Source organism: Megalobrama amblycephala, linkage group LG21 (genome assembly GCF_018812025.1).
Source record: "Megalobrama amblycephala isolate DHTTF-2021 linkage group LG21, ASM1881202v1, whole genome shotgun sequence".
NCBI lineage: Eukaryota > Metazoa > Chordata > Actinopteri > Cypriniformes > Xenocyprididae > Megalobrama > Megalobrama amblycephala.
Genome location: NC_063064.1, coordinates 20114170 through 20134399, shown reverse-complemented (window position 1 = coordinate 20134399; position 20230 = coordinate 20114170). Strand labels below are relative to the sequence as shown.

General features: G+C 36.8%; 1 protein-coding gene across 4 annotated transcripts; it reads left to right on the top strand.

Annotated features, from left to right (window-relative positions):
- Window positions 1–1713: 1713 nt before the first annotated feature.
- ppef1 (protein phosphatase, EF-hand calcium binding domain 1) lies at window positions 1714–19158 on the top strand. 4 transcript variants are annotated; one of them, XM_048173083.1, is made up of 23 exons: window positions 1714–2440; window positions 2719–2790; window positions 3150–3280; window positions 3527–3559; window positions 5734–5861; window positions 5967–6027; window positions 8880–9049; window positions 10820–10934; window positions 11355–11401; window positions 11571–11737; window positions 11935–11971; window positions 13390–13539; window positions 13786–14160; window positions 14719–14904; window positions 15234–15376; window positions 15484–15590; window positions 15687–15850; window positions 15951–16035; window positions 16128–16477; window positions 18054–18219; window positions 18307–18480; window positions 18677–18841; window positions 19017–19158. In XM_048173083.1, exons 3-19 carry the CDS (start codon window positions 3226–3228, stop codon window positions 16325–16327), a joined length of 2223 nt encoding a protein of 740 aa, XP_048029040.1. In that variant the 5' UTR covers window positions 1714–2440; window positions 2719–2790; window positions 3150–3225; the 3' UTR covers window positions 16328–16477; window positions 18054–18219; window positions 18307–18480; window positions 18677–18841; window positions 19017–19158. The 4 variants fall into 4 exon arrangements, with proteins under 4 accessions (XP_048029040.1, XP_048029042.1, XP_048029043.1 ...); XM_048173085.1 differs by having other exon boundaries at window positions 2674–2790; XM_048173086.1 differs by lacking the exon at window positions 2719–2790.
- Window positions 19159–20230: the final 1072 nt, after the last annotated feature.

The window sequence follows — 20230 nt, the reverse complement described above, 5'->3', positions numbered from 1 at the left end:
GCGCACCTCATGCAGGCAGGGCTTATGCTCCGAGAACGGACACTGCACTAGTGATATAAAATGCACACACACAGGTCTGTTAAATTAAGCAATACTTTTAAGGTAGTCTAATATTTTTCTGACTAACAAATTGGCACAGTAAGGGTAGATTTAAATAAAGAAAAACGAAATTTAAATAAAGAAAAAACAAAATTTAAATAAAGAAAAAACAAAATTTAAATAAAGAAAAACAAAATTTAAATAAACAAAAACGAAATTAAGTTAAATTAAAAACAAGATTAATTTAGACTGATAATAACGGGTAAAAAATGCTAATACATTTTGTTTCTATTATTCTATTTTCCACAATGTCAAAGCAACAAAACACAAGCTCAGACATGCACTTCGGTCCATACAAACTCTGCTGTTCTGCGCTCTAGCCAGAGAACACTCCCGTTGCTGGAACACGAGTCGGTTCTATTTCTAGCATGCACACGTTTTCCGCGTGGCTCCACGCAGCTGAGACACTCACGCAGCCAGTGTGTCGCCGGCCTTATTCAAGGGGGAATGAGAACCGCTTCGCGGGGGATCCCAGGTGTGCAAAAAATAAAACAAAAACGAATATTCGAATGTCAAATTTTCAAATCGACCAAATATACCCACCGAACGAATATTCGAATATTCGGGTCCGTTCCATATTTATTTATTTTTAAATCTAACGAGAAAAAAAAGCCTTCTGAAAAGTAGCTTGTGCCATAGCCTGCCTTCAGTCAAGAATGACGATAAACGCATTGCTCTCATTGAACATCTTTTATTGTTTCACGTGCTCATTTTTTCACAAATGTCAAAATTTTCCTTGCCTGGGATTTGCGCACAATTGCGTGACAGTGATGGACAGCTTGACACCCTCACAAATATGAAGCCTAAAATATCGCTATCGCCCCCTGGTGGCTTGCTGCAGTACAGGTAATATGTAAAAAATAACATAAATTTGGAATTAGAATTAGTATATCAAATAATAACATATTAGGATACAATTCGAATTTTATTTTATATTACGAGTATCTGGCCCTTACAGTGTCTGCAGAGAAAAATTCTGGCCCTTGGACAAATATAGTTGATGACCCCTGGCCCTTGATCACTTGGAATCCGCAATGGAGCTGATTTATTATTTATTTTTTCCCCTTACAAATTTGTTTAATACAGCATTCTATATGTATATATGTGTGTTTTAAATGTTTTAAAAAATAATTAATATATCAGAATTGTTTGTGGTAGGGTAAGTTAAACGCGATATGCGGTGACGTCATCGTGTTGCATTGTGGGTTATGGAGCTGCCTGAAGTGTACATATGAAGTAGACTCGCTCCCTCGGTTAAAATCGAGGGAGCGAGGGTCTGTCCATGTAAACTTCCCTCGTCCACTTCACGAAGTGGAACGCACTTCAAAATGGCGGCAGGGATTCCCCCGAGGGGAAGTGTGTATGGAAGTTCGCGAGTGCGTGTCTAAAACTGGAGTGGAACACTGTCTATGAGTGTAACGCAGCCCTGCTGAAATCACGTGATTTTGACTCTCTGATTCGATTCGTAAAGTTCTGAACCAGTGTTTTGAAATCGGCCCATCACTAGATAATGTTAAAGTTATTTTGTTTTTTTGCCGCACAAAAAGTATTCTTGTCGCTTTATAATATTAACCACTGAACTCACATGAACTGTTTCAAATATGTTTTTAGTACCTTGGACCTTGAACGAAGGTCTTACGGGTGTAGAACGACATGAGGATGAGTAATTAATGGCATTTTTATTTTTGGGTGAACTTTAAGGTGAGACTGAAGGAGACGGTAAACGAACGGGAGAAAAATAAGATCTTCTAGTACAGACAGACTGAACGGTTTTTTTTTTTTCGTCACCTGAATCAATCTCGTTCACAGCATGGTTGGAAAAAAGGCGAAAGAATTATGAAATTGTAAACACAACTGATGACCATACATAATTAAAATGAGAAGGATGTTTTCATAATATTATTAGACATGCTGTATTTTTCTATGGCTCGACAACATATTCAGCTATTGTCAATTCAATGATTTATTTACTACTCAAAAATACACTGTGTTCGTCGCAACTGATCCGTGAACGACTCTTTTTACTGAACTGATCCAAATGATTCGAGTCACCGGGGTGAATCAAACCCCCCCTCACTAGACTCACCCGAGTCAGCGAGAGGTGCTCTCACATCGTCAAACAAAACCGCCTCGGCGTTTCATACAAGCTAGCCTCATCTGACACCTGTGGTGTTTGTTCCTCCACATTCGGAAATGAATGTTTGACTTTTTTTTTTTTTTAGTTGGTCTGCCAACCGCCATTAAACACTAGAAGAAGAAGAATGCTGTTCATCATAAACGTCTTATTCCACCCTAATTTCTCAACGTATGCGTGTCGTACTGAATGATGGACAACGGAAAGGTAACTAGTGCATATCGTTTCCTATGCGTTGTGTTATGTTCCTGTGTTCCTATTCCTGCGTTTTTGTTCTGCCTTTTTTGTTGCTAAGGAATAAATTCTGTTCATAATGTTTTTAAATACCTATTTAAGAGTTTCGCGTAACTTAAAAATATTAAGCATCTTTGGTGAGACAGAACTTCAGTCAACTATAATTACTTTATTATTATTATTATATCTATTATAACGCTGTGAAGATGACAACCAACAGTCTACATCTCTCTCCCTGTGCCCGCTCCCAGAGATTGATCAGTGTTAAAAGGGCCTTTTGAAAGGCTCTTCAGGGCACAGATTAAAGTCCAGCATGATTTGCAGTAAGTATCTTTTGTTGCTTTATTCTACAGAGACACATTATTGCGATGCTGGATTAGTTTCAAACAGTACTGCTTTTTTCTAATGCCATTTCACTTCATTATGAACATCAAAACAGCACTGAAATTAAATATGAAGTCTGTTTTTTTTTATTAGTGGTAACAATAGCCATGAGGATGCATCTTTTCAATACTCAAATTTGTATTCAACTAAAATGTATTTTATGTATGTTTTTTTTTGTTGTTGTTGTAACTGAAACTATTTCATTTGTTACCCCCAAACCTGAATATGTTAAAGTCTTGGTGCAGATGAAGTTTAAGCTATTTCATTAACAATTATTCTGTATTATGTCTTTGCACAGGCATTTCTGGATACTAAATGAAGAAGAGAACCTCAAGAATTTCAGAGATTCATGACCAGAAGCAAGCAGTACCATCATGGGATGCGGCACATCCATTGCCGTTGAGAACCAAACACGTCCCTCAGAGACGGGTAAATATTGATTCTTTATCCCTATTGCTTTAAAGTCATTTGCAATATAAGTTTAACCCCTTTTTCCTCTCCCCTTTGCAACAACCCCGGTTTCAACAAGTTTGCATTATTTATTTGTTGAAAAATATTGCAGTGCTTGCATTGCATTTAGTCCCCAGTTCTATCCATATTTTCCTGTTTTTTTTTTTTCCCACCCCCAAGGTTTTACTCAAATTACTCAATTTAATTTAATCACCTCTCACACAGATGGCTCCATCAAGCAGCCCAGCCCAGCTCTGAGTAAGGCACTTTCTTCAGCATCTGTCATCACTGTCTGTGTCCCATTTGTGGCTATAGAGAAGTACTAGTTGGCATGAAAGCACGATTCGGCAATGTAGAAATGTTTACATATTTTAAAAGAACGAGATGGTTTACCGTATTTTTTTTTTGAGGTAAAGTAATAGCCAGCATGACTTTTGTCAGGTTTAAATCCAGTTTGCACAAACCCACGAGTGTGATCATTTAGATTAAATAAACGAATGAGCAATTCTTCCATCCCTTTCGAACGCAGCTCATAATTTCTCTATGGATGTGTACTCTTGAGCAAAGCCTAGTCTCTGACGTCTGTATTGTGTTCTTTCTCCTTAACTGCTCCTTGCACTTCTTTAATTAGCACCTGTGATATTGACCCCCTGAGACAAGGTTTATTTTTAGCACAGTCTTTGCACTCAAGTGTTCTGGAAGAGATGCAAGTGTCCCTGTACCAAGAGCTGTATGTGCATTAAAGGATGATGTTAGCATGGTAACGTGAATAACTTGATAAGACAAATGAGAATCAGCTGTAGCAACAGTACAGTACATCTTTGCAGGGTTGCTATGGTGGACTGGTTTTAATCATTCATCTTTAATTTCCCTGTATATGTGCAATCAAGAAATTTCTAAATCTTTCATGGACGTACTACATCTGTTGACGTTGTCCTTTGACCTTTATGTTCTCAAAAATAATTTATATAACAAGTATAATTTAACCATGAGGAGCACTTTTCTTTATACCAAAGCACTTAAAATTTAGCCAAACAGCTATTTTTTATTATTTTTTTATTTTTCAACTTTTCAGCTCCCATGGTCCCATGGGATAGCAAAGTGTCCAATGGTTACACACTTACAAATCTCAGAGCATGTAGTAGATGATCCTGGGTCTTGTCTCATGCCTACTGCATATGTAGACATATTATCGCTTTTTGCATATTAAAGGGATAGTTCAACCAAAAATGAAAATTATCCCATGATTTACTCACCCTCAAGCCATCCTAGGTGTATATCTTCTTTCAGATGACCACAATCAGTTATATTACAAAATATCCTGACTCTTCCAAGCTTTATAATGGTAGTGAATGGGGCATTGTATTTTGAAGCCCAAAAAAACTTCCATCCATCATAAAAGTAATCTATGCTCCAGGGGGTAAACAAAGGTCTTCTGAAGTGAAGCGATGGGTTTTTGTCAGAAAAATATTGATATTTCAAACTTTATAAACTATAATAAATAGCTTCCGGCAAACGGCCGAATGCAAGTCGAGTTGAGGCAAAAGAGAAACCTCTGACCCAACGTATGACCCAACGAAACAAATAGGACTGTGCAACAGACTCAAGCTCCTCTTCTCTTATATTGAAATCCTCCGACATGTTTTAGACTTCTAATTTGTGTCTGGTGTTTTGTTTTGCTCTATCCTCTGCGCTTTCGCATACATCAATACATCATGTGTTGGTTCAGAGGTTACTCTTGCCTCAACTCGACTTGTGTATGGCCGTTAGCTGGAAGCTAGTTATTATAGTTTATAGGCCCAGTTTCACAGACAGGGCTTAGACTAAACCAGGATTAGGGCCTAGTTCAATTAGGGTATTTAAGTAGCTTTTATAAATGTACCAAAGAAAAAAACCTTTCTGGTGTACACAAATCAATGGCACTGACATATTTTAAGGTATGTCAGTGCAAGTTAAATACAGTTAAAACAGTTCAAACATCCATTTTAGTCTAGGACTAACTTAAGCCTTGCCTGTGAAACTGGGTGATAAAGTTTAAATATGGATATTTTCTTACAAAATCTATTACTTCGCTTCAGAAGGCCTGTATTAAGTCCCTGGAGCTGTGTGGATTACTTTCATGATGGATGGATGCACTTTTTTGGGGTTCAAAATACAACAAGGTGAGTAAATCGATTTTGGGTGAATTATCCCTTTAAGTAGGGAAGTATGCATAGATGCAGGTAGAAATGAGTGATTTGTCCTTATTAGAACACACCAGTCAGCTACAAGTATTTGCTTTTACAAATGTGCACATGTGGTGCATTGAAAACCCCCATTGCTGGCATTTCTCTTCCCAATTAGTCTTTGTCTAAAAACTGTGGTTACACAACTATGGTTTCAAGGATTGTTTATATCAGCCACTTGCATTTTTGTGTTCTTTACATATTTAGCCATAAAAGCTGCCATACTCATCCAGCGTTGGTACAGACGCTATGTTGCTCGCCTGGAGATGAGAAGACGCTATACATGGAACATCTTTCAGTCCATTGAGTATGCAGGGGAACAGGACCAGCTACAGGTAAAAAACCACTTCGTTCTCATGGCCACGTTAAAACTCGGCTTTTCTGCAAGATGATTGGATGGTTCATTTTGACACAAGTTTGCATCTTTTTAATTTTTACAGCTCTCCAGTTTCTTCAGTTTCATGTTGGACAACTTCACACAAATAAATGGAAATGGACCAGGTAATGAATGAAGTGTTGTGTATATACAAATTTTGTATATAAAGCTTCTTTCTTTAAAGCTAAAATGTGTCATTTTTGCATCACCAGTTCAAACTCTCCCATTAGTTATTGGTCGGACAAACGGTCCCCTGAACTCACTATTGGTTGAGCCATGGTGGTTTGTCAGGCTATATTGGTTTGATATTGCCAAATAGAATTATATTTAGTGATTTTTACTTCATTATCATCTGAATTTGGCAGTCCCTCGACACACCTTTGGAAAGCCCCTTGTACTCTTAGCATCAAACAGTCTCCCTCTTGAGGATTGCACACCTATCCTTTCAGTGATTCCAAAACCACACTATATGGAAACACAGTTGCTTAGCAACCTTGGGAGATCCCATTTTGAGTTGTGGTAATGCAGAGAGAGCCAGAAATGCAGCAACCAGCCTCCACAGGCAGCTGTCCGAATTACAGAAGACAATTAGTCCCATCTTTAGATCACAGAGATCCCAAATGAGATCACCGAGAATACAGTAGGAAAAGCTTAAGAGAAACTCTGAATAGAATGTTCTTACAATGTTTTGAAGAGCCGTAATAGTACTGAAAACATGGGTACATTGAGTTGTTTTGACCAACTGAATGTTCTTTTCACTGTTGTATATTCTTCACATGGGGGTTCTTTGCTTCAGCCTGTTATGATGCTAAATTGGCTTTCCTTGGAGAAAACTGCATTTAATCAGTTCCCATTGAGTGGGCTGAGAGTGCACATGACTAGTCATGTCAGGTAATCATGTATCCATGGATATCATGGAGTTGATGGTTTTCATGTTCAGCTTCTTGTTTCTGTGGCTCCAGAATCTTTGGCTGTTGTCAATTAGGAAGTATGTTAAAGTGTACAGTATCTCAGGTTAAATATCGAAAGGTCTGCAATCACAGCTATAGTAAAGTGTCACATGATCCTTCAGAAATCATTTGTAATCTCATTTTGCATTTTGTAAGAAATATCTTTTGATCAATTAAATGCGTTTTCACAGCATTACAGACTACAAAATGTAAATATCTTTCTGATTTTAGCAGATAGTACACTCCTGGACGGCAAAAAAAAGAAAGAAAAAAAGATTGGGCCAAAATGGCAAAATATTTAGCAGTCTTTCAATGGTGTTAACCATTTTAATCACAAATCACTGGACAGGAAATTAGCAAGAATTGCACAAAAATACTGAAACCTGCATCTTCCCCAACCTGCATACAGCTTTTTATAGGAAGAAGAGTCAGTGTTTTTCCATTCAGTGTTAATGGCTTCAAACAGTAGCTGAAAAATGTCTACCAGTTAGTTTAATGTGAGACCAAATATTCACTATAGGGTTCAAATCTGGACTCTGAACAGGCCAAAACATGAGCCTGATGGACTTGTTCTCAAGCCACTTCTTAGTTGTCTTTGCAGTTTGGGCAGGAGAATTGTCTTTGTGAAAAATAACTGATCAGTCTTCTTTGGATAACTTTTCAGTTGTGGGAAGCAAGTAATTCTGCAGTATTCTCCGGTACTCCAAAGCATTAAATGATTTTTTCACAGTGAAGCTCACCAATACCAGCAGCTAAAAAGGATCCTCACACAATGACTCCTTTTCATCCATGCTTCACTGTGGTAGAGATGCAAATTTCTCACCAAATTTTTAAAGACACCGCTCTGGAGCATGACCATGTAACTCGTGTTTCAATGTGATTCATCACTCTACACACAACTTCCCATATTCTGCTAAAAACTTCATTCTGTCTTTGAGGTTTTCTGAGACCATAATGGCTTCTTGTATTTGCTTAAGTTTAGCTAATTTCCTAATTTTTTTTTTTTTTTTTTTTTTTTTTACCAATAATTTGTGGTTAAGACAATAAAAAGCTTAGTGTTTAGCCATTTTAGGCTTGACCCATTTTTTTGCTCAGGAGTGTACTAGAGCTCCTTATGTGGAACCAAATAGAGCTTAATATTGCTTATTTATCAGTAGCAATCTAAGGAAGCAGTGAATGATTTCCTGGAGATTTTGGCTAAATCAAGGCTAGAAAAAATAATGCTGCATTTGCTCTCTCTTCAATACAAACATCTGTTCCTGAAATTCAAGTCTCGCTGCATAAATTCATGGGAAACACTGCAAATTTACATTTTGAAGAATGACACAATGGGTCAGCAGTCCTCAAATCCCTGTGCAGGGCCAGACGCTATGCAAATTGAAGTATGGTACATTGTGTTATGGCACTGTGTGCTGGGTATTTTGATGGGCAATCAAAATAGGCCTTTCATAATAGACTCTAGGTTGAGAATTAATCATTTATTTAATAACTGAAAACTGAAACATATATTGCCTGTCCGCCTGTATTGATGTTCCTGTGTGCTCATTTTGCCACGTGCTCAGCCATGCTTAACAATAACACAAACCTTTTGATGTTTCAGAGTGTTTCGTGATTCACATTTACATTAATTTATCAGTGTTATGTTTTAACACATTATACTAATGGATAGTTCTCACATGACATGTTAATGGTTAAAATTTTTATGACTTTATATAGGAAAGTGTGTTGATTCGGGTCCTGTAACCAACAATGACTATTTCTTCATGGTTTTTCATTATTTTTAATGGCATTTTGCCTTTTCTACTTAATTTTAAATGGTTGGTTGGAATAATTTTATCACTGAATCTGTCTAAAAGACTGTAATTCCAGAGATAATGCTTTTTCCATAGCACTTTCCACTATCCAAGTGCCACAAAATGTATTGCTTTGCTGTTACACCAATTCGTACTAAATAAGTTGTACGTGATACTGGTTTAATATGATTCTTCTTTTATACTTCCCATATGGTCATGTTCTGTTTCCTCCAGACTTGATCTCTCACCTCCTGGACTCTGTGGTTGACCCTTTAACTGAGGAGGTCAGGCAGTTGAAGCATGAGCAGATTGTCGTGCCGGAGTCGTACAGCGGCCCTCGTCTCTCCTTCCCCCTGAGCGTGACTGATACCAATGCCCTGCTCAGTGCCTTTAAAGAGGAGCAGGTACAACACCATAAAACTTTCACTAATCGTCTGATAAAATATGAGCCATCATCTTGTGCATTATTTATCTCTGTCTAGCGAGCATTAAATGGTTTCCAAATTGTGCTAAATTATATATGCTATATTGTACCTTATTTTCTCAGAATGCTTTTTTTTAATGTTAACACTGAATGGTCATTGCAGTATGTGCAAGGCAGATGGTGTATATTTAAAATAATAAAAATAATAGTTTTCTGTTTGAGTATTTTAAAATGTAATTTATTAATTTTCATGAATTTTCAGCAGTCATTACTCCAGTCTTCAGTGTCACATGACCCTTCAGAAATCATTCTAATATGCTGATTTGGTGCTCAAGAGAATTTTTTTAAATTATTATCAATGTTGAAAAAAGTTGTACTGCTTAATATTTTTGCGGAAACAGTGGTAGATTTTTTTTTTTTTTTTTTTTTTTTTTTTTATCAATTCATAGATTTATTTTTAAATATTTATATTTTTTGTAATATTATAAATGTCTTTACTGTCACTTTTGATCAATATCATGCATCCTTGCTGAATTAAATGATTAAAGGTGCCCTCGAATGAAAAATTGAATTTATCTTGGCATAGTCAAATAACAAGAGTTCAGTACATGGAAATGACATACAGTGAGTCTCAAACCCCATTGTTTCCTCCTCCTTATACAAATCTCATTTGTTTAAAAGACCTCCGAAGAACAGGCGAATCTCAACATAACACAGACTGTTACGTAACAGTCGGGGTGTACGCCCCCAATATTTGCATATGCCAGCCCATGTTCCCAACATTATAAAAGGCATTAGACAAGGGCAGGCAGTAACGTCTGGATCTGCACAGGTGAATCAACAGACTAGGTAATCAAGCAAGAACAATAGCGAAAAATGGCAGATGGAGCAATAATAACTGACATGATCCATGATATCATGATATTTTTAGTGATATTTGTAAATTGTCTTTCTAAATGTTTTGTTAGCATGTTGCTAATGTACTGTTAAATGTGGTTAAAGTTACCATCGTTTCTTACTGTATTCACAGAGACAAGAGCCGTCGCTATTTTCATTTTTAAACACTTGCAGACTGTATAATGCATAAACACAACTTCATTCTTTATAAATCTCTCCAACAGTGTAGCATTAGCCGTTAGCCACGGAGCACAGCCTCAAATTTATTCAGAATCAAATGTAAACAATATAACAGTATACAATACTCACATAATCCAACGCATGCATGCCGCAGGCATGACAAACACTTTGTAAAGATCCATTTGAGGGTTATATTAGCTGTGTAAACTTTGTTTATGCACTGTTCAAGGCAAGCGCGAGCTCTGTGGGTGTGGAGCACAAGAATTAAAGGGCCAGTAGCCCTGAATCGGCTCATTTATAATGATGCCCCAAAATAGGCAGTTAAAAAAATGAATTTAAAAAAATCAATGGGGTATTTTGAGCTGAAACTTCACAGACACATTCAGGGGACACCTTAGACTTATATTACATCCTTTTTTAAAAAAAAGTTCTAGGGCACCTTTAAATCTTTTGAGAAAAATGTTTACACTGACCCCAAACTTTTAAATGGAAGTGTATATTTATTAACTTATTTTCCAAGATGATTTTTAAAAATATATTTTGATAAACATAAGCTTAACTAAAGCTTCAAAACTTTGTCTGCTATTCTAAACATCCGGATGTTTATTTTAGGAACTGCAAACCAAGTTAATAATGCATTAACATGTAAATATATGATTACATCTCATTTCAGACTCTTCATGGGAAATATGTGCTGCAGTTACTATATGAAACAAAGAAGTTCTTGAAACAGATGCCAAATGTCATATACCTGTCGACATCTTATGCCAAAGAAATAACTATCTGTGGTGAGACGCTATGTGTTTAGTAAAATACTAGAATAGTCATTTCAATATAGTTGATATTTCTATAGAATCCATCTCTGATAAGTTGCAGCAGTGCATTTGAGATATGTGCAATATTTTTCTGATTTCTTGCTTGGAAGAAAGTGATAACAGCATGAATGAATGAGTGCTTATTTATTTTGCACTTCATAAAGCACTTCACTGTACCTCAATGGGCTCATCACAGCCATCCTGCACCATTTCATACTCAACAGCGCTCCAGATTCAATTAGTACAGAAAAGCATGCATGAATAACTGAATTCCCATCTTGGAATACTCTAAAAGAGATCACGTTATTCCACTTAAAGTGTTTCTGTTTTGCATATTTTTATTTCCTGGAATGATAAACATCTTTTATATGCCGACTTTTCTTTTTCACACAGGCGATCTGCATGGTAGCCTGGATGACTTACTGCTTATATTTTACAAGGTAAATGCAGATTGATTGTTTAGACGTAGAATATCATTTCTAGTGATTGCATTTCAGCATATTGGTGCAGGGGTAATGCACCTAAGCAAAGCCAGAGAATGAGTTCATTAAAGCCACTTGGGCATCACTGGTGACTTATTACATCAAGATGTATTGCCTTATTACTCAGAACGGTCTGCCCTCTGCTGAGAACCCCTACGTATTCAATGGAGACTTTGTGGATCGAGGAAAAAAATCTACAGAGATTATCATCATTCTGTTTGCCTTCCTACTGCTCTACCCCGACCACATGCATCTGAACAGAGGCAACCATGAGGACCACATCATGAACCTCAGGTAACATGCTAGATCACCCATTCAAAGGATTACTGAAGGCATGACTTTTAATGAACTAATTAAAAGCTCTTCCATGGTCAATACATTCTGGTGGGGAAAAACATAATGTTCTCCAAATGGTATACTGTGAGTTAGATGCCCTCAGTTTTTCTTTTTTCAAACTGAATTAAAAAAAAAAAAGCATTTGTTTCTTGCAGATACGGATTCACAAGAGAAGTCATGCAGAAGTACAAGGTAGATTTTTATGTGTGCTTAAGTTTGATGTTTTATGCAAAACAAAGAGGTTGAATGTGTAATAGAATTTTGATTATAGGTAAGTATTTGTAAGTAATTGCTTATATATATATATATATATATATATATATATATATATATATATATATATATATATATATATATATACACACACACAGTACAGTCCAAAAGTTTGGAACCACTAAGATTTTTAATGTTTTTAAAAGAAGTTTCGTCTGCTCACCAAGGCTACATTTATTTAATTAAAAATACAGTAAAAACAGTAATATTGTGAAATATTATTACAATTTAAAATAACTGTTTTCTATTTGAATATATTTCACAAAGTAATTTATTCCTGTGATGGCAAAGCTGAATTTTCAGCATCATTACTCCAGTCTTCAGTGTCACATGATCCTTCAGAAATCATTCTAATATGCTGATCTGCTGCTCAAGAAACATTTAATGTGTACAATTGTACAAAATATTTGTGTACAATATTTTTTTTCAGGATTATTTGATGAATAGAAAGTTCAAAAGAACAGTGTTTATCTGAAATTAATCTTTTGTAACATTATAAATGTCTTTACTGCCACTTTTGATTGATTTAATGCATCCTTGCTGAATAAAAGTATTCATTTCTTTCATTTCTTTTCAAAAAAATAAAAATAAAAATTCTTACTGACCCCAAACTTTTGAACGGTAATGTATAATGCTACAGAAGCTTTGTATTTCAGATAAATGCTGTTCTTTTGAACTTTCTATTCATCAAGGAATCCTGAAAAAAAAAAAGTACACAACTGTTTTCAACATTGAAAATAATCATAAATGTTTATTGAGCAGCAAATCAGCATATTAGAATGATTTCTGAAGGATCATGTGACACGGAAGACTGGAGTAACGATGTTGAAAATTCAGCTTTGCATCACAGGAGTAAATTACTTCGTCAAATATATTTAAATAGTACACAGTTATTTTAAATTGTAATAATATTTCACAATATTACTGTTTTTTACTGTATTTTTAATTAAATAAATGTAGCCTTGGTGAGCAGACGAAACTTCTTTTAAAAACATTAAAAATCTTAGTGGTTCCAAACTTTTGGACTGTACTGTGTGTATGTGTATGTGTGTATATATATATATATATATATATACATATATGTATATGTATATATGTGTATATATATGTATATGTATATATATATATATGTATGTATATATATATATAATTCTTTTAAATTAAATTACTTAATTACTTACAAATACTTACCTATAATCAAAACATTTATAGATATTAATATTAATAGATTTATTGCTTAAAGATTAGTGTGAGGTTCACTTCTGAATATTATACATTACTGCCACCTACTGGACATTTAAATGAATGTTAATTAATTTTTCCTGCTCTTTCAATAGACTCATGGCAGAGAAATCCTTCAACTTCTACAGGATGTGTTCAGCCTGCTTCCTCTTGCAACTGTCATCGACAACAAAGTCCTTATTGTTCATGGTGGCATATCAGACAAAACTGATCTGGACTTTCTGAGCACTGTTGAAAGGCATAAAGTAGGTTTTTTTTATTGTCTTTGATCGATTTATAGTCTTTCTTCTTGCGTAATAAAATTATTTAGGTTTAAATCTATAGCTCACATCCATTTATTTATGAACCTTTTGAGCACAGTTGAGACCCATAAATCATCTTCTGATTATAGGCTTTCTTATATAATAAAATAATTTCAGTATGTATTTATTTATTTGGTAAGTATTCTTTTAATAAGCAGAATGTCTCTTTCATGTATGTCTACTTTGCAGGTGAAGTCTGCTCTCAGGTTGCCCAAACGCAGCATTGATCATCTCAACATTCGCGCCTGCAGTCGCAGCAGCAGCAGACACAGCGGCAGATCCAGGTTGGACAGCCCTCGCTCCTCAGGCCGCACCAGCCGCGCCTCCCGCAGGAAGAAGAAGAATTTCACCAAGCAGGGCAGCTGCTCCTCATCTTCATCCTCATCTTCTTCTTCCTCATCATCCAAGTGCTCCCCCCGTGTCTCGTCGCGAAACACTCCACGTCGACCTCCTCCTTCCCCCAGTCTGCCGAGCCCCACGGATGTGCTCCAGGTGCCCTTCTTGGACTCCTTTGTCTCCCTAGAGCCCCCCGAGCCACCCCGAGAAGAACTGGAATGGCAGCAAGTGAGTTGAAATGGTTCCCAACAAATGAGTGTTTTTGTTGGTGAGAGTGAGTGACAAATAGCTTCTATCTTGAATGTGAAAACGTTCTGCCTTGGAACTCCATTTGGCTTAAAGCTCCGGTACATAATATGACTCACTTTGTCAAAACAGTCATTTAAAACTGTTCTGAGATATAAGAATTTTACACCAACCTATTGAACTTCCACAAAATAAGTTGTTTATGAATTATAAAAGCATGGTGCCTGGGATTTGTGCTTAGAAATCATAAATCAAGAACCACATAGCCAAGGAATATAAAGTTAACTTGTATCATACAGGGTTTCCACTGTCCTGGAAAACCTGGAAAATCAGGGAATTTCAAAATGGTGCTCTGCGGGTCTGGAAAAGTCATAGAAAGTTATGGAAATGTCTGTAGTATTTCTATAGTGTGTGTATATATAGAATGTTCTAGTTATGCTCAATTCTAAATTGTTTATTTGACTAGAAATGCTCTTCTTTGAGTTTTATTTTTATACTATATAGCATTTTTGAACAGTGGTTATAATTTGTCTGATACAGGTTGTCGATATCCTTTGGAGTGACCCTAAAAATCAGAACGGCTGCAGTCCGAACTCTTTTCGTGGTGGAGGCTCTTACTTTGGGCCGGACGTTACTCAGACGCTGCTGCAGAAACACGGCCTCTGTCTGCTTATCAGGTCACATGAGTGCAAACAGGAGGGATATGAGCTCTGCCACAATGGTCAGGTGAACATGGTCATTGAAACATGATCCATTTTGTCATTATGCCAACATCACTTTTTATATTTTTGTACTGCATTTCTCTTTATAAATACATATATTTGCATGCGTCCAATTTTCCTATAAAAGAGATCTGTTACAGTCCTGTTAAATGGTGGTAATGTTTCTATTTGCGAATATATTCTTTTAACAGTACATTTGCAAATGGATGACCTCAAAGCAAACAGACATGGATGAAACACCACAACACTTCAGTTTTGATCTCATGTGGTCTTTAAACTCTTATATTTTTAGTATTAGCCTTTTTTTCAGCAGTTGTCTTCCTTTTATTAAAGGTTATCACAATTTTCTCTGCGTCTAACTACTATGAAGAGGGCAGTAACCGTGGAGCGTATGTCAAACTGGGGCCTGAACTTGTCCCACGCTTCTTCCAGTATCAAGTCAGTCGAAGCACCAGAAAACTCACCCTCCATCAGAGGTACTCTCACTCACTCACCTCCTTCAATAACAAATAGGTGTTGAGTATATGAATATGTGTGTCAGGTTCTGAGGAAGTGTCCCTTTTAACAAACATATTTGTTTTAGGGTTCGTGTAGCAGAAGGTTCAGCACTCAGGGCTCTGAAAGAGAAGCTGTATGCTCACCGATCTGAGCTGATGGCTGCCTTTCAGCAGTATGACATAGACAACACAGGTTGTATTGTATTATATTACATTATAATATATTATGTTATTTTATATTATAATTAAAATGTTACTAAAATAAAATGATGTTTTCTCTCTTTCACAGGCCGCATCTCCACTAGCGAGTGGGCTCAGGTGGTGGAGTCTGTTCTGCGATTGGATTTGCCGTGGAGAACTCTGCGCCAACGCCTGGCCCGTCTTGGTGCAGATGGCAACGTGGAGTATGCATCCTGTTTTGAAGACATCAGCCCTGGAGAGCCCATCCCTCCGGTCACCATCTTAATCTATATTTTTTATTTCTGTAAGGTTTGACAGTATGACCAAAATCTTTTTTCAGCATTTGAACTGGATTTTTTGTGTTTGATTTTAGGTAACACCAAATTTGGCTGAAACTCTTTATAGGTACAGAACTGACCTAGAGATAATATTTAACATCATTGATAAGGATCACTCAGGTTGGTGTCACACTTTTCCTGTCTGTTTAATGAAATTGTAATGCTGGTTATTGTATGCTAATTATAACCCACTTCTCCACGCTTACACACAGGTCAGATTTCCATCGAGGAGTTTCGTCAGACCTGGAAGCTCTTCAGTTCTCATTTGGGCGTCGCTGTGAATGACCAGGCGATAGACGACATGGCTCGAAGCATAGACTTTAACAAAGATGGCAGCATTGATTTTAATGAGTTCCTGGAGGCTTTCAGGGTGGTGCACAAACTAGATGTCAAAGAGCAGCAGCAGGGTTAATTCTGCATGATCCGATCACAGACAAGACAGAATTCCAAATCATTTTTGGCACTTCATCTTTATTTTTTTTAACATCTCATGGATGCAATAAGCAGTTACTCATAGTACATCATTTTACATCATTTTCCAGGATTTGCATTTTTCATAAAGGTAAGAGGTTTCAAGCTTACTTTACTAAAATAAATTTGAAGTAAAATGTTAAAATATACTGAAAAATACACAGATTAAATGCAGTCACAGCTATTGTGTAGCACTATAATTCACAAGTGCAGAATAATTGTTTGGTAGTGCATAACCCTATAATTGTGACTTCACTTTGAGTCATGAGTCATTTCTGTTGTAGATATTTCTCTGATATTAACCACTCTGTTTTCATCTTGTGCGTAGTTTACAACGTAACATCTATTATTATCAGACTCTGTGGGGAATTTTAGTTTTCTCTTCCACTGCTTGAATTGCTAGTAATGCCGCATACTTCATTTAAATTGGTTATATAAAGACTAAACCACCTGTATCCTGCTTTATAGATTAACTATATAACAATTTTTCAAAATAAAAGTATTTATACTGTAAATTAGCAAAATTCCAAAAGATGGTCAGTTTTCTTTTAACATGTAGATGTTGATGACATAAATCTGACCACATTTAATATCCTTTCACATTTAGTGTTAGAGGATGTTTTCGACGACTGAGAAACCAGAGACTGTTAGTGAGTTTTTTTTAAATGAGCGCATGCATAAGAACAACCCCCCTCCTTCACAGCTCATTTCGAGGGAACGCCTCCCAAATCTCGTGCACGAGTATTGGAACACGAGTGTTTGTTTACCACCGGCTTTCGCTGTGTCGTGTTAGTGGATTCATTATGTCGGACTCACCGCAGGTAACTCATAATCTGCAGTTGTTACTCCTGACAAAAATATTGCATGCGGCGCCTGTAGAAAGTTACTGGAGCGCACGTCTCTCACAAGGAACGTAATGGCAGTGATTGGACAAGCCAGAGGGCCAATTGTTTATGTGATGATCACGTAAACGATTGGCTGATGTTTTTAAGGCCCTACCTCGTGCACAGATGATGTATATTAATATTATTCCTTTCAGTGCACCTAATAAATAGTCTTTTATCAGTTAGTAAAGACAGTTTCAAGTAATATTGCAAAAATGTATAAAACAAAACATCCTCTATAGCACCTTTAACTATCATTAACAAAAACTAAAAAATATGTTGCATTGGCATCTAACTTAAATAAGCTGAAATACTAAAATTGCTCAAATTAAAACGGAATAAAAAAGAAATAAGAACTAAATATAAATATAAAAAACAAAAACTAATAAAAATGACAAACACAATAAAATAAAACTTAAATTAAAATGAAAATATACAAATAAAAACTAAACTAATTCAAAATAGAAATAAATACTATATTAGTATATTATTAATACTAAAAACATTATTATATATTACTATATTATATATTACATATTATTAATACTATTCACACAGGTAAAATTAAAATAAAAATCTTGGGTTTTATGCTGTGTTTTCATCTGAAGTCATCTGAGCTGACTTCTTGTTACTCCCCTTAACAAGAAAAAAACACTGTCTGTTTCTGTTTTTATCCTGTTTCGAAGAGGAGTGTCCAGGAGGTTTTAAAGTCTTGTTATTCTGTTTCATGTCTCCTCCCCTTTCCTCTCCCTTCCCCTCATCTTTTTACTCCATGTGCTCAAGACTCGACTCTCTAGAGTTCAGTTTTCCTGAGTGATCTTCATCTACAGTCTGACACTCTCAGGATTTCAACAGCCTCTTTTATACAGTGGAATTTGCTCAATCATGCTAGGTTGGAGAGGTCCACTGCTGTGTGTATTTTTGTCCCAGTTCTGGATACTAACTCCAGGTAAAGTATCATGATTTAGGCACTTATGTTTTGCAATTAACATTTTATATTGATTGAGATGGAGGTTTTATGATGGTTTTCGCGTAGGCATTGCTGATAAAGGCTGCAGTGGTTTCGGGCACTTGGAAAATGGCCGTATGTTTTTCCGGTATGGAGGACTGTATGTTACCTTCACCTGTAATCCAGGATTCCGGATCCACGGTTACCGTACGAGCAGTTGTGTGTCTGGACAGTGGGCCAGAGACCCTCCGCTGTGTGTGGGTTAGTGAAATCATGTATTTTGTAGATATTTGTGACTATACACAAATTCTTTTCTATGACATTTATCAATGAAGCAGATGAGATTTGTCAAGAGCTGAAGCTAGGTAAAAATAAGCTGATTTTGAAGTGCATTTTATAGGGTCTCTAATATAATACTGATACTTACAGCCATACCAAAATTTGTTTTGTACCCCAGCATCAGGATGCCCCAGCCCTGGTGATCTCCTGCATGGCAGTACTAAGGTGTCTGAAGACGGATCTCTGGCCTTCTTTAGCTGTGATGCTGGATTTAGTTTGTTTGGATATGCGCTGCTTTACTGCAAAGGGAAAAACTGGAACGGCACTAAGCCTGTCTGCAAAGGTATGTCATCTGAATCAAGCGTATAATTCCAAAACTGTTTGATCTGTTACTACATACCTTTTTTATGCCTTACTGCTTTTAAATCACTGCTGCAGTGACTTCCTGTACAACTGACCATCTGTTTGCATTGGCTCCTTCATTTTTCTCCTTATGGTTTGTTTCTTGGTTCTTACAGTGGCTGATATCATGAGTGTTCTTCATTCGAATCAAGAACCATTACATGGTCCTGTCTCAGCGCAGGGCCGTGATGTTCCTAAAAATCTAAAAGTTCGCTTGCATAGCCATTTAAACACCCTCGCAATCACTGCTCCCAAGGATGCTTTTCTCAAATCAACATTGCTTGGGGTCCCTCACATCAGACTTGACTTTACAGATGACAAGCAGAAAAATATTAGAAAACCAGTTGAGAAAAAGCCCTCAAAGAGTCTATTGTTTGACAAAACACAAGATAGCAGAAGGGCTGAGCCAATCATCAACCCTGAGAACTTCAAGGATCCAATCAGGAACTCCGATCTTCAGAAACCTGTACCTACTGATGTCAACACAATCTCATTAGCCAGTTCTTTTCATGAATCCTCATTTTTGACCTCCACTCCAACCAGCTTCATTACTCCAGTGATGGACACTCAACAAATCAAGATCATGGATCAGTCAATTAGTGCCACACCATACAGAAGAAATATAGAAGGTTATCAGTCCACGCTTGGTACAGACAAACTATTTCAAAGAGCCTCAGTCACTTTAGCTGCTGAAAATGTACCAGAATACATTAAAAATCATTCACATTGGACATCAACTACACCTGCACCAAACATCAACACACTGGGCACAAATGACCTTCTACAGTCAAGGACTTTCATCACAGAAGATCCATATGCAGCCACCACTGAGAGTTTTGCACCTCCAACAACAAGCTTTCCTGTTTTTATGGTGTCTAAACATGAGTCTGTTTCCTCTACGCCTCATCTAGAGTCAACATCTACCTGCAGAGAACTCTGTGAACAAAGACCAGACCATCAGGAATCATCTCCAACACTAGATCCCATTGAACATACATCATCTAGCATGGCGGTCTTGACGACAGCTTCCCACCTAACGTCTGGCCGGCTTCTGAAGGCTCCAACAGGCGTTCACCGCTTCACTGGCATTACTGATGATCATCAAGTAAAAGAAAGAATCAATCAGAGTGACCCCAAACAAACATTTAATCCTCCAGCATGGCAAGATCTTCCAAGATTGCCAACCAGGAAACGTCCAGTGTGTCCCTACCCTCCGTTTCCTTCTCACGGAACATTCTACTTTCGGTCGATAAAGAATCCCGGCCCACTTCAGTATAAACATTACATTCAATATGCCTGTTACCCTGGATACACCTTGACCAGTGGTGAT